We start from the raw sequence: 13,950 nt of genomic DNA on the forward strand, positions 1-13,950 counted from the left end.
GTTGTCTCTCCTTTCCTCCTGCAATTCTTCCCACCCTTTCAGCCTTCTCCTGCAGCCCAGCACTACCTACAGCCCTGTCCTTCCCATCCAAGCCACCAGAAGCTGCTTTTTGGATGCAGTCCCACCTCTGCTCTGACCCACACCCATTTCTTTTCCTGTGCCTAGAATCCTTCCACCTCCACACCCAGCTCCAGCTCTGTGGTATTTTTGGTTCTTGGAATATTTCAGTGGAAGAAAGAAGCAAATGTTCAAACAGATAATAAATGTGCAGGCATTCCCCAGAAAAAGTTCTCCTCATCTGAACAGCTTTGCTCACTACAAAAGGCACAAGGTAGCTTGTTGCTAAGTCCCAGTTCTCACATACACCATTATTTGACCTACAGGTCTCACCATATGAGAAAAAGAATTAAGTTTATTCTTCATTTTAGTAAAATAAAGGTTAGAGGTAAAAAGAAAAGAACTGAACTTCTGGGAGCAATACTGCAATTCTTATTCTTGGAGAAAAACAGTTTGATCTGTTCGTATTTTTCTCAAATTGCATTTTTTCTTTTCAAGAAAGGGCTTTTCTGCAAACACCACTGGCTGTTTGATTTTTCTGGAGAAAGTCTCAGCTGAATGGGAAAGGATCTTTTGAATGCACATAAAAGACAAAGGTTCAAACAAAAGCTGAATTCTCAATGAGCACAGGTTTATTTTAGTAAACAATAGAAACTCGGGGCGGAATGAGATCTTATCCCTTTTAATCACTTAATAAATTTTTCTTGCCTTCCCAATTTTCAAGCTACATGTCTACAATAAACAAACCTGAGCTGAGAAAAAAGTCTCTATAAAAACACACAAAACCTCTATTTGGTGCAACAGTGAATTCACCTTGGCTTTGGCCAGGCTTTTCCAATGCCTCAATTCAGCCAGCAACAGGCAAAAACTGTTCTGATAAACACAGAAAAAAGTAAACTTCAAGAGAAACCCCCCAAAATTAAACTTCAACCCTCTTGATTCTTTGAGCTTTTAAGCACTTTTGCAGTCAGCTTTTGTACTGCCAGTCAGTGTCAGTCTTACAGCAAGTTAAGAAAAATCAAATTCCAACATGGAAACAGCTTACCTAAAAGTACTTCTGTAGAAACCAACCTTGGCAAAGTGATGCAAAATTCCACAAGTATCATCTTGGATTGATTTTTAAAACAACCTTATTTCATAAATTAGTAATTGAAATAATACAATCCTTGTTTGAAAAGAAAAAATATTTTCAAAATTGAACATATATTTAGAACTACTACAATTGAGAACCAAAAATGCAAGAAAAGTTAAATAAATGCCTGACTTTAGATCACTGGGTCATTTTAACCGATTATAAGGGTTTCTCAAACACATGCATAAATGCACACACACATTTATGTCATTTTATGGTCCTCAAACCCAGTGCTTTGGTGCCTAAAGATTATGAAGCCATCACCAAGTCCTAAAAACATCAAGTTGGAAATTCTCAATGTTCTTACCAGATGAGGAGTCTGAGCCCCATGACCAGGTGTATCTTCTCTACTGAGAAGTATCATAATGGGATTTTCCTGTGGGGTCCTTTTCCTCAGGCACTGATAAATAACATAAATAGCTTAAGCTTCCCACAATACTGCCCAGCTCAGATGTGTTTTGGGAAGAATGCCCTTAACTTTTCAGAGTGCACAATACACTCAGCACAAGTAACCAGTCCAGTGAAGGACCCTAAGCAGGACAAAAGAAAATTAGCAAGTTTGCTGCTATTTTCAAGCCTCAGGAGTTTTGCTTTATAATACAGAAGATTCAATACTTAACTGATGTTGTAATTGAATGTTATCAGTCCTACAGTCAAGGGCCCTATATTCTGGGTAAAAGTTTAGTTATTTCAGCAAAGTTTACTGGTAGAGCTCCCCCCCAAGTGCCAATGAAGGTATGTCAGTGCACAGGTCTGATGTAAAGTAAATAAACCCAGATTTCTCACCCTGAAAGAGACAAAAACCCCAAACAATGTACCCACTCTCCTGAGAACACACAAGGTATCCCAGCATTGCACATTTTTTAACTCCAAATAGTGAAGGACACCTTTTGTGATTCAGGTTTACCAGAGGTGAATGAGGAGGATGTGGGGAAATGATTCTGTCATTAGCAAATATTCTACTGCTCAAAAACCCCAGAAAAAATAACATGCCAAAAAGGTCAAAGTCCTAGCTAGCATCAACTTACTATGACAACCCTACACCAGCAGAAAACCACAGTATGCAATGGGAACAGCTCCTTATCTGTCCCTGTTTAAGTGTATGTTTCCACTTTAAAAGTAGAACAAATTCAATGCCACGGGAGAGAAAAAAAAAAAACGTGTAAAATAGTCACTGTTTGGTATTTACTTATTCTGAAACCGAGTGCACACATCCCAAGAAAAATACAGTGTCCTTTAGAAAGAATCACATTTCAGTGCAGTCTGTATACTGAGTCATTTGTTTGAAATGCCAGTGCAAGGAATGTTAAGATTTAGCTGACGATTATCTCCTCGACATTATCCCAATTTGATTATACAGTGTTTACTACATCAAAGCCAAAAAAAGGCACAGTAATAGATTCAGCAACACACCCACTTGGAACACTGAAGACCTATTATTAAAGAACCAGAAGAATAATTTTCAAAAGGTTTTTATTTTCAAACACAGTCTAGCATAAAATCTTACCATAAAGGAAGGTTGTTAAACATTTCTATTCAACCCACATATTTGAAGCTGTGCCTCAGAAGTTAGGTCAAATTATTTATGTGATCAGGAAACTTGACTGCCCTTCTTGTCTAACTCTGACTGGACACAGGAATCCAACAGACAGGTTTCAGTGGCTGAAGCACCAAGAGCATGACATTAACATTCACTTCCTTGTAACTCATATGGAACATAAAGCAGTATGTTTCTTTCAGACCTAACCACAAGCAAGCTTTCAATATTTATAGTTTTGCCATGGTTTTATTACGCTGCAATTGACATAACAAACACTAATATTCAGCAAATCAGTACACCCAAATGAGCAGGTTATGGTTAAAAATCCACACATGGAGGTGTTTGCATGGCAGGAGGTCACAACAGCCAGTGCTGTCTGCCTCTCATGCAGAATCCCCACAGTAGTTAAAATTCAGACAACCAGAATTATTGTAATCAGCACATCACCCCGAGTTGCAGTGCCTAGGATTAGAAGACAGTGATTATAACGTTGTCTACGTTAGCTCTCACATCCTCTCTAGCACCAGCAGGGCTGAATGTGAGACAGCTTTAAAAGGAGAAGCTATCACTGGGCAGGAATTCAAATTCAGCCCCAGACTCTACACAACAAACCAGTATTTAACTAAGGATGCCAAACTGGTCAGACCACGTGAACCTTTCAGCAGGCCTGACAGCACCAGCCCTGCTATCCTCCTACATCTGTCAAATCCCACAGAAGTGTTTGTGCAACGTGTTTTCAAAGACAGCTCAACTTCCAAACACAAACTCAGCTATTTGGTGCTGGCTATCAGCAAAACAATCAGCTCCATGTGCATCCTCACAGTTATGGTAACACCTTGAACACAAGATCTTGGAAGGACAAGGGTACACAAACTCAGTCTGTCCAGAAGAGCTCTACAACAGCTGTTCACACACTTGTTTATTCTAGGAGAACTCAAGTTGCTATTTTCCAGTTACTACAGCTGGCCAACACACTGTTCATAAGCATATTCTACACGAAAAGGTTCCATCTCAAAGTCTAAAAGAATTTTTTTTCACATTGTATACACACACAAACACAGCTTTCTTTAATTCTCACTTGTCTTCATTTAACAATCTGCACAGAACTCCAGAGGTAAAATTCGCAATGGATCCCTGTCCTCAGTCTGGTGGATTTCTTGTCAATGCCTACTCAGTGCTCCCACAACATCAATTGCAAGAAGGCAGAATGGAAGACAAAAACAAACATGCTGCTTATCAACAAACAATCTGCCCTCCTAGACAGCACAGAACCTATTCTCATCAGATTTTTTGGGAGCATTATGCTTCAATATATGTTTTTAAATTTTGTTTAGGACCAAATCAAACACACTCGTGTAAATTAAACCATGAAACACAGACATAACATCTACCTTACACTGTCTGCAAAGCATCTTACACAGATAAGAGCAGCAACCTTGTGCTCAACTCAACACAGAAAACCTGCCTGCAGCCTATAAACTCTATCTGTAACCTTCACTCAAAAAGTTACCACACTAATGACATTTTTAATTTAAAGACAGCAAACCAAACACAGTGCAGTGAGCAAAAACTCCTAAATAAATTGAGAAAAGCCTGTGAATTGTTAAACAGAAGAAAAAGATGCAAATTAACCAAATATACATAGGTGCCACTTAAAAATTTTCCAGGTGAGGATGGTCTAACTATATGGAGAGGAAAAGCCTGTAAGAAGTTTGTACAGATCCAACTAATACACCCTCTGGACTTCTATACAAGAGCTTGATTTTCATGTCTCTCATTCAAAAAGACAATACACACAATAAGGCTACCATGGTGAACGTGCTCCTCAAAACATACTAAAACCAGAACAAAAAAAAAAAAAAAAAAAAAAAAAGAGGAAATCAATGCTAGAAGCAGAAGCAGGAGGTCTGCAAAGAAAATGGCCAAATTAAACCTTCAGTGTGGCTTTAAACCATGTAATTAGAGAACAGGGCTGAAACCAAGACTCTTCTCCCAGTGATGAAGTAAGATTGTGACTTTGTGAAAGCATTAATGGCACAAGAGGGTACACACACAAATGTCAAGCAAACAGAAAAATGCAAGGTTTTCTTGGCTTGCAAGGACATTTGTTGCTAGATGGTTACATTCACAGCAGAAACTGCACTTGAATCTGCATCCTCAAACATCTTGAATTAGCACAAACAGTCAAGAAATTGTTTCAGCTGTGCAGAATTCAGTAAATAAAGGACTAGATACCCTATGAAAATTTAAATGCTCCTTTTGGATTTATAGCACAACAATTTCAGTATGGAAAGCATTCAGAATTACAGCAACATTTACACAAACGAATTGAAAATAATAGTATTGTGACAAACATTCAACTTACTTTACATAATATCTTGCACCTTCAAAAGTATAGGCTTCCTCCCAACCTGTGGGTAAGTCTGGAAAACAAGCAGCAAAACATTCCAATTACCTTTTGAAATGAGAAATGATGCTAGCCATCCTGGTCTACTCCCTAACACCAAGGTAGCAAAAACACTGTCTCTGATTCCTCATGAATCCATGAAACAAGGATTTCAGAATTGACTCACCAGACTGCCTAAGTGTGAATTCTGTAAGTCAAGAGAAGCCACACATCTGAAAACCTGATTGGGGTTTCAGGTTCTCAAATAATAACAAGGATGGTTTAAGTGTGCCCTCATTTAATGCTCCATCCTTTGCCCAGGACTCAGGGTCATCCCCAGATCTCCCCGCCTTGAACCTCAGCAGCACCAGCTCACCTGGCAGGCAGAGATCTGAACAAAAACCCATCTAACTGAGCTGCATGCAAGCCACAAGCTCCCTAAGAGGCACGATATCAGCTGCACCACAGAGCATTAGCGTTGTATTAGCATAATTCCACCACTGTTGTGACTAACAAGTGCTCCTGCAGTGTTTACAACTCTGTTCCATTTTACATGAAAATCGTTTTCCATGTAAATCTAGTAGAGGATGTGGGTGCATCTCTTCCTTTCTATTGCCACTCTTAAGAGTCAGGAGTCCAGATATAAAAAAACCCCATACCAATAATGGTCACAATTTCAGTTTCCTGATGTGATGGAAGCTCTGGAGATGTTTGGCACCTTAAAAGTTTGCCCCCATCAATAAAAATAATGATTGATACGTAGTGCTCTCCCATTGAATTATAAAAGCAAGAATGCATTTCCTAAAGAAAAAAAAACCAGGCTGGGTTACGTGGTGGCTTTTATCCTCCTCATTACTTATTTGCTCTGGCTGCTTTTTTTCTTCACTCCCATCTTTCTGCAGAACAAAAATCAAGGTGTCTTTCGATAACGGCACAGGGCAAAGTACAGCAAACAGGAAGTCTCTCCAGCAGAAGTATTTATGGCTGCTCCAAGAACTTTGCAAAAAATACTCTTCCAGTGGTGAATAGCTCAAAGAATAAAAAGCACTTCAATCCATAATGGAGGACAAAGCTTTCCTCACCGTCTAGAGCATGCCTCACAGAATTATTTAACAGAGAGTTTTACAATAATATACATCTGCAAAAGAAGTGCCATTCACTCAAAAATTGTTGCTTAAGAGGAGATATATTCTGAACATATTTTGACTAGGTTCCAGAACAATGGTCAGAGCAAAGGAAGAGATAAACCCTAGAATAATACTGTTTGATTATATCTGTGTATGGAGAGGTTCATTAACATACACATGAATGAGGAAAACTCCAGGAACAGATTTTGGTTTTAGACACTTTGGTTATCTGATTGATGAACTATGGTCAGTGTATCCAAGGTCATGCCTCAGCCAAGTTTAATTCACCTGATGATAACTCTGCCCTGTTACACACAATACTCCAGACACCCAAAAGCAAACTGCATTTCCTTCAGAAGGCACTTAACAGTAGAAACAAATGAGACACTTGGAAAATTACTGGGAAATCATCATCAGTCAACAGGGACAGTGGGAATAGCTTAAAAAAAGAATTAATACTCAGCTAATGCCAGTGTTGAACAAGAAAAGCACTTCACACACATTTGCCCCCATGCATGCTGCTGTATTTGAAGGCCACTTTCTCAATCTGAGCACTGAGAGCAGGAGCAAGAGGAGCCTGATAGCAATCAGTAGTTCCATTTCCCAGCATTAAATGACTTCTTACAAACAACAGAACCTTCACTGCAAATCAAACTGCAGGGTTCTAATAGCCAGAAACCTGTGGTTTTTAAACTATTCCCAACTCGAAAACAAAAAAAAAAACCAAAAACAAAAAAAAGGCTGCCTACAGTTTTCTAAAAGGCTATTTCTGATTCCTTAATGCATAAGTATTAACCAAACATAAAAAGCAAATAATCTGATACAGACCAATTCACTTGCAGATTATTTCCCCGTGATTATCCAAGTGCTTGTACACATGAAAACAACTGCACGTATTACTACACTCCACCACCTCCCAGCGGCATATGCAGCCTGTGTGCAGCTCCAGCAGCCAAGAGTTTGGCTCCGGGTCTCCGGAGTGTCTGCTGTAAATCCTCCTCCTCCAGCACCTCCTGCTGATACTTCTCCAGAGTGGAACAAACAGCAGAAGCAAAGACTCGATTCCACCCTCCTCCCTCCCAAGTTATTTCTAATGTTTCAAGCCCTTTTTCCTCCTACCTATTCCACCTCTCCCAGTCACTTGGAAACCACACAGACTCTCAGCCTGGATGCAAGCGCGGGGAGAAAAAAGGGTTTCTAGGTGACTAGCGAAATCAGCCCCCTACATTTCTAGTACACCTATCGTGGTTAAATCTAGGCACTGCTGGAAATAGAAATACGATGAGTGGTTTGGTGCTAAACTGGGGAAGGATGCTGTGCAGGTGGATAACCGGGGTAGCCAGCGAGGAGCACGAGAGGAACGAGGCGGTCTCTAATGGTAACTACACAGGCTCGCAGGGGTGATACAAGGCAACGAAGGGAGAGCGGAGACAGATACATTACACAGGCACAACTCGGGGGCAGGGGGAGAGAGAAGGCGCCTGGAGAAGCTGGCCAGCACGCTGGGCATGCAGGGCTGCACGGAGACCGCAGCGCTGCTCAGCCCGCGGGGAACAACTGCGCGAAGTGCGGGCAAAGCGCGACCGGGACCCGTCCCGGGGGGCTGCGGGGAACGGGGCTGAGCCCGGCGGGGCAGGGGCGGCCGAGCCGCGGCTCCCCGCAGGGCTCCGGGCAGGGTCCTACCTGCGCTGCGGCGGTGCCCGGTGATCACGGCCTCGCCGGTGAGCGGGTGCAGCCAGGTCGTGCTCTTCGCCTCTTCGCTGCGGGGACGGACACACGGACCGAGTCAGGCAGGCGCAACCCCGCCGCCCCCTGCTCTCCCCCTCCTCCCATTCCCTCTCCTTCCCTTCCCCGCACGCCCCTCCCGGCCCGGCCCCGCTCCCCTCCTGGCCGGCCCCGCGCTCACTTGATGAAGAAGACGCGGCCGCCCTGGCTGATCCCGTAACTCCAGCTGCCGGGCAGCGCCCGCAGCCGCTCGGCGCTCAGCTCCGCCATGGCCGAGCCGCCGCAGCCGGAGAGAGCCGGGCACAGCCGAGGGGAGCGCGGGTGGGGGGGAGGCGCGGGCGCGAGCGGCGAGCGCGTCCCCGCCGCCGCCAACACCTTGGGGAGGGGAGGGGAGGGCGCAGCGCCCGCCCCGCCCCGCCGCGGGGGCGCGCGGGCCGCGGGGGCGCGCCCGGCCGGCGGGGGCGGGTTCCGGCGGGCGGGGATGGAGGGAGCGCCGTGAGGCGGCCGGGCCGTCCCGCGGGGACGGGGGCGGGATCCGATGTGCAGCGGCCGTGCCGCGGGCAGGGAGGCACGGACGGAGCGAGGCGGCCGCGCCCGGGCCGAGCGCGCCTCCGAGATCGTTCTCCCCGCCCCGAAATCGCTCTCCCGACTCCAAGATCGCTCCCGCGGCCCCGCTCGTTCGCACCGGCCCCGCGATCGTTCGCCCCGCAGCGCTGCGAGCTCCCCAATGCTCGGCTCCGCCGCTGGCAGATCCCTGATCGCGTCCGTAAGGACAAAGGAAATTGAAAGTTTTGTCCTATTTCCTCCCCCGGTGAACGCGCTCTTCTCACACCGTCCGCTTCGGGCGTTTTTGGAATTGCTTATGGAAAATAAATTTGTGATTTCTTTGTAATTTCTTATTTTAGTCCTCAAAGTATAAAGGGAGGGCATGTTTTCCCCGTCATGCAAACCGGGCTGTCCGTGTTTTGTGCCCCTGTTCCAGAGGAGGTGTGGGATGTGGCATGGGTGCGTGTGTCAGTGTTCCAGGGAGGTGGCAGCGATCCAGGTAGAATCCTGTGTGTAGTTTAATTCACGTGAGTAATCCGACTGCATGTCCATTTACGCACAGCCATCCAGGCCTTCGATGTAAGTTTCACATGACAAATGTCAATTTCTAAAGCTGTGCCTTGGCCGTGATATTTCTAAGACAGCCTTGCCTTGCAAAACCACTTTTTGAATAAGCACTGGAGCTCTGGAGCTGGGAAATCTCACAGCATTCCTGTGTCCACAAAACATTCGTAATTCACAGCTGACAGGCAGCTTTGTCCCCTCTCCCACTCTGAACACCTCAGGAAAAATAAAATTGGACAGACTAGCTGTTTTGTGGTTTGGTCCCCATCGTGCCATGTGGTCAAAGCTTTAAATCCCTGTTGTCCCACACAAGATATTCCAGACACAAAGAGCAGTGAATGTGAGAAAATCTGGCATTATCTTTAAGTAACTGGATGCAAGATAAGAATTCCTCCCTGTCCAGCAATACCTTTCATTTCCACTCAGCACTGACAGCACCTGGGATTTATGGACTACCAGAGGAACAGCACTCTGGGGGAAACACAAGTCATTCTGTAAACAGTTCCCTTCTCTCCTAAGAGCAAGAGCCCTTCGATGATGAGTACAGTGAGTAATGGCCCTTCCTGTGAGGGGCTGTGGAAAGCTGCCTGGCAACAGCAAGGGGGAAATCGAGTGCATTTTGGGCTCCTGAGGTGGGAGTGGTCATGTCCTAGTATTTCCCCACACAGCCTAAGTAAAGCACAGAGCAAGTGCTCTTAATCCCCCGAACACTGGATACCTTCCACCATGCAGAATATTTTTTTTTTCCCTAGCAGAGAAGTGCATGCAGCATAGCTAGGCTCATATTGGCCTAGATCCATAAATTAGGTATTTAGGTAGAATTTAGGTACATGAATCCTGCCCAGTCCCAGCATGTGCTTTGCCAAATGGTTTCCTTAAGCAACTAAGTTCTGCCAGTCCTTTCTTTGCAGCCTTTTTCTGCTTTGCTTGCGCTTAGATCTTGGTAAAACCAGCGTCATTGTACTTAAAATAAACCCAAACCTGGCTGAATTCTCAGGCAAGGCATTATTGCCCCAGATGCCACACAGGCTGGATAAATTGGCCATGTTCAGGCCACACCTAAGAAAGACAAGTTTTGTTTCTGAATAACTCACAGCAAACAGGCTGGCAGCAGAGTCATCACCACGAGCACTACAGGGAACATGTTCAGCCTCAAGGATGAAGGGTGTTCAAAACCCTGCCACTCTATTCCCAGGAAAATGCCTTTTGCTCCGAGCCATGAGCTGTTCTGAAGCTGAGACTATTCTATGAGGATGCTGAAGGTGCTCCTCCTCCCCCTCACATAATTTTGCAAATATAATTATTGGGCTGTAGGGTGGTGGCATGACTTACTGGGCTCATGAACAGGAAGCTCACCCAGGGAGTGATGGAAGACCTTGGTTCTTCTTCACCAGGGACATTCAGTTCAGGGACCCAGGTGCTTTATGTTAAGTAGCCATCAAATAAAATGTATTTGCAGATGCTCACCCTGCCAGGTGCTATGCACCCTGAACCCCCAGTGATTTCTGGGAGCCCAAAGTTTTACCATTTTTTGGAACAAATGGTGTGAGGGAAACCACATCTGCATCATTTATGCAGGCTGGTGCTGGCAGTTTTTTCTTTCTGAAGGCTGCTCTATGTTCCACATTAAAACTTTTGCTTCAAAGTTGGTCTAAAAGTTTGATCAAAACAAATCACACATGGAGTGTTTTGCAAGGTTCAGTAATGGTACATATTTTCTACAGTCAGATAAGTGCATGAATGCTCTTAAAAGAGGAACTCAGGAACAACATTTAGGAAAAAAAAGGTTAGAAAAAAAAGGTTTATCACTAAGGGGAGTAAAACTCTTCTTTGAAAGGAGTTTATATCACTATAAAAAGCCACATGCATAATTCAAGACACGGGATATCGTACCTTTCACATCATTCTTTTTTACTATGAAAATGAACTAATGATTCCAAATGTGAAACTGGTCAGTGTGATTTATACAGCTCAGAGAAACCCATCACAGTGCTCCCATCTGGACAATGATTTTTTTATTTTTTTTCTCCCAGAAGAGTTGAAGGCAGACTGTTTGAGTGGTGACCACCATTGGCACAGCTGCTCTCTGCATGTATGGCCTTATTTATCTGCTGCTCCTGTCTCTGATGGGAAGAGGATGTGGAGGAGGATGTTAATCTGGGAGACAGAGCCCTCCCATCAGGACATTGTCCTTCCACCACTGGGGGCTTGGGATGAAGTAAAAACCCAGCTCCACTGAGATTTTGCATGGGAAACATTCAGTTTCTCCATACTGACCCAAGGTTCTTCCCTTCCTCTTTCACATCCTCATGACAGAACCTTTCCTAGCAACTCCCTCAGGGCCAGGGAGTACTAAGGGAGAAGTAAGACTATTGATGTTTTAAGACAATTATTTTGGCTCAATAATGTATTCATAATCAAAATACTTAAAATTCCTGGGGCAAAGGAACCCTGCCCATAAAACAATGAGTCCCTTTAAATGAGATTAATTAAAAACAGCGTTGAGAGAGCAGTCATTGAATAAGACTCAGAGAATTCCATCCACACCTCTCCCAACAGGTATGAGGTGACAGCAGACATGATGAGCCAGTAAAAAAGGGCTGGACTGTAAGCATAGCATCTGACAAAGCTTCTGAAGCAGGGAGTGGACTGCAGTCAGAGACTCACAGAACATCCTGAGCTGGAAGAGACCCACAAGGGCCATCAAAGTCCAACTCCTGACCTTGCACAGAGTGCCTGAGGGACTTTTCCAAACCTTTCTTAAGCTCTGTCAGGCTTGGTGCCATGACCAGTTCTCTGGAGAGCCTGTTCCAGTGCCCAGCCACCCTGTGGGTGGAACACCTTTTCCTGATACCCAACCCAACCTTCCTCTGATGCAACTGCAGGCCATTCCCTTTGGTCCTGCCCCTGGTCATGGGTGTGAAGAGATCAGTGCCTGCCCCTCCTCTCCCTCATGAGGATGTGACTGCAGTGAGGTCTCCCCTCAGTCTCCTCTTGTCCAGGCTGAACAGACCCAGTGCCGTCAGCTGCTCCTCACACGGCTTCCCCTGGATGCCCCTCACCCTCCTCATGCCCTCCTTGGGACACTCGCTACCAGCTAAACGTCTTCTTTATAATGTGGCACCCAGAATTGCCCCCAGCATTCAAGGTGAGGCTGCCCCAGCCCCAAGAGAGGGGACAATCCCCTCCTTTGCCTGGTGATGCTGTGCCTGGTGCCCCCAGGACAGGGATGTCCCTCCTGGCTGCCAGGACACTGCTGCCTCATGTCCACCTTTTCCAGCACCCCCAGGTCCTCTTCCATGATACTGCTCTCCAGTTATCTCTTGGTAGGTATTTATTTACTATTAGATATTTATCTGTTGTTAGATATTTACTATTATTACTTATTTACAATTGTTAGATACTTATCTATGTTAAATACGTATTATTAGTAGATGTTTAGAATAGAGACTCAACAAGGTAAATGCCTTGTCAAGCCTTAAGTTTAAGCTCTCATATTTTTCAGATTTTGTGCTGCCTTAGTGTGTAGCTCTGAGCTTCATATTTAATGTTAGTAGGTTCTCTTCACAGCTTAGTTAGACAAAACAATTCTTTTCCAGCTTGAGAACCGAGGACAATTGTTACAAGCTTCAGGCCCAAAAAGCATAAACAACAGTGAATTGAAGAGAGAAAAAGAAGCAGGGTGAGACTGCAGGGGCTAAAGCTGGAATGGGACAATGAACTGCAAGGTGCAAATGGAGCAGAACTGATTCCAGGGACAGACCCCGTGCCCGGCCATCCATTTTGGGGTCATTTTGGTTCATCTTGGGTGCAGCCCAAGGTGGATCCATGGAGGAGATCCTTTGGATCCTGGGCTCTTGTGCTGCCCAAGGTGGATCCATGGAGGAGATCCTTTGGATAAATCCCTGCTTTATTCTTTAACTCCATCCAGCCTCTGTTCTAGGTCAGCCTTCCCAAGGCATCAGTTCCAGACCCTAGTCTGCCCCTACAGCCAGGGCTGCTCTATCCCAGTGAGACACTTCACCTAGAACACACACAGCTGTGTTCATCGCAATTGATTCTGTGTGTTCTGTCAACGTGAATCAAATTGGATTTGATTGGAGGTTATTTCGTGGAGTCTGTGACTTTACATCTTTTATGTTGTTTAAATAGTGAGACAATAGAACCCTTGAAAAGTGAGGAAAGACCATTGCTGGAGGTGCAGCTTTATATTCCACATTCTCACCAGGGAGCTACTTCTGAAGGATGGGTTCCTTTTTACCCCATCCCTAAACATGAATTTTTGCCTTTGTACCACCTTGCAGTCCATGGTGAATTACATGGGTTTGCTGATCTGATAGAGCATAAATCACAAACCCTCTCAAATAATTAGTTTCCTATCAGATCAATAAGCTGATCTAACACGTCCTGAGGTCACTTGATAACTAGATCCAACACATGGGGTGAGAAGAGAAGAACCACTCCTTGAGGCTACATTCCTCAGTGATGAGGAGGGGGGAAAAAATCAACAAATCCACTAATTGACGTTCTCTGGAGTCAGGATATCTCTGTGCAGATGAAAGAAGCAATTAGCCTGGGTCAGAGGAAATAAGAAAGAGGAAAAAAGCTGTTGAGCACAGCCTCTGCAGACAGCTCTGTTGGTAGAATGGAGCCTCTGCTTTGCTCCAAGTAGAGAGCCTGATGCCTGTCCAGGGTTTCCATCTGGTAGCTCTGGAGGCTGGAAGTTTTGTGGGGGCCATTGGTACCAGTGGCACAGGATCCTCTTCTGGGTTAGTGCAAGGCATCAGTGTGACTGAACAAGCACTGGGTCATTAGCCTGCCTGCCATCAGCACCAGATATCCTCACACACTGTGAGGTACACAACCAAAGCCT

At 44.9% G+C, this 13,950-nt stretch overlaps 1 protein-coding gene across 10 annotated transcripts in view; it reads right to left on the minus strand.

The window, feature by feature from the left end:
• Positions 1 to 8,262, minus strand: part of PLEKHA5 (pleckstrin homology domain containing A5) — a 156,935-nt gene extending 148,673 nt beyond the window's left edge. For all 10 annotated transcript variants that reach the window (XM_054282230.1, XM_054282226.1, XM_054282229.1 and 7 more), the window contains exons 1-3: positions 8,149 to 8,262; positions 7,926 to 8,002; positions 5,095 to 5,152 (exon numbers count right to left, since the gene is read on the minus strand). In XM_054282230.1, the coding sequence (XP_054138205.1) occupies positions 5,095 to 5,152; positions 7,926 to 8,002; positions 8,149 to 8,237 (224 nt within the window). In that variant the 5' untranslated portion in view covers positions 8,238 to 8,262. The remainder of the gene's footprint in view (positions 1 to 5,094; positions 5,153 to 7,925; positions 8,003 to 8,148) is intronic.
• Between the last annotated feature and the right edge of the window lie 5,688 nt (positions 8,263 to 13,950).

Source organism: Melozone crissalis, unplaced genomic scaffold (assembly GCF_028551555.1).
Source record: "Melozone crissalis strain CALT ecotype California unplaced genomic scaffold, PUWL_Pcris_2 ptg000033l_1, whole genome shotgun sequence".
Classification (NCBI taxonomy): Eukaryota; Metazoa; Chordata; class Aves; order Passeriformes; family Passerellidae; genus Melozone; species Melozone crissalis.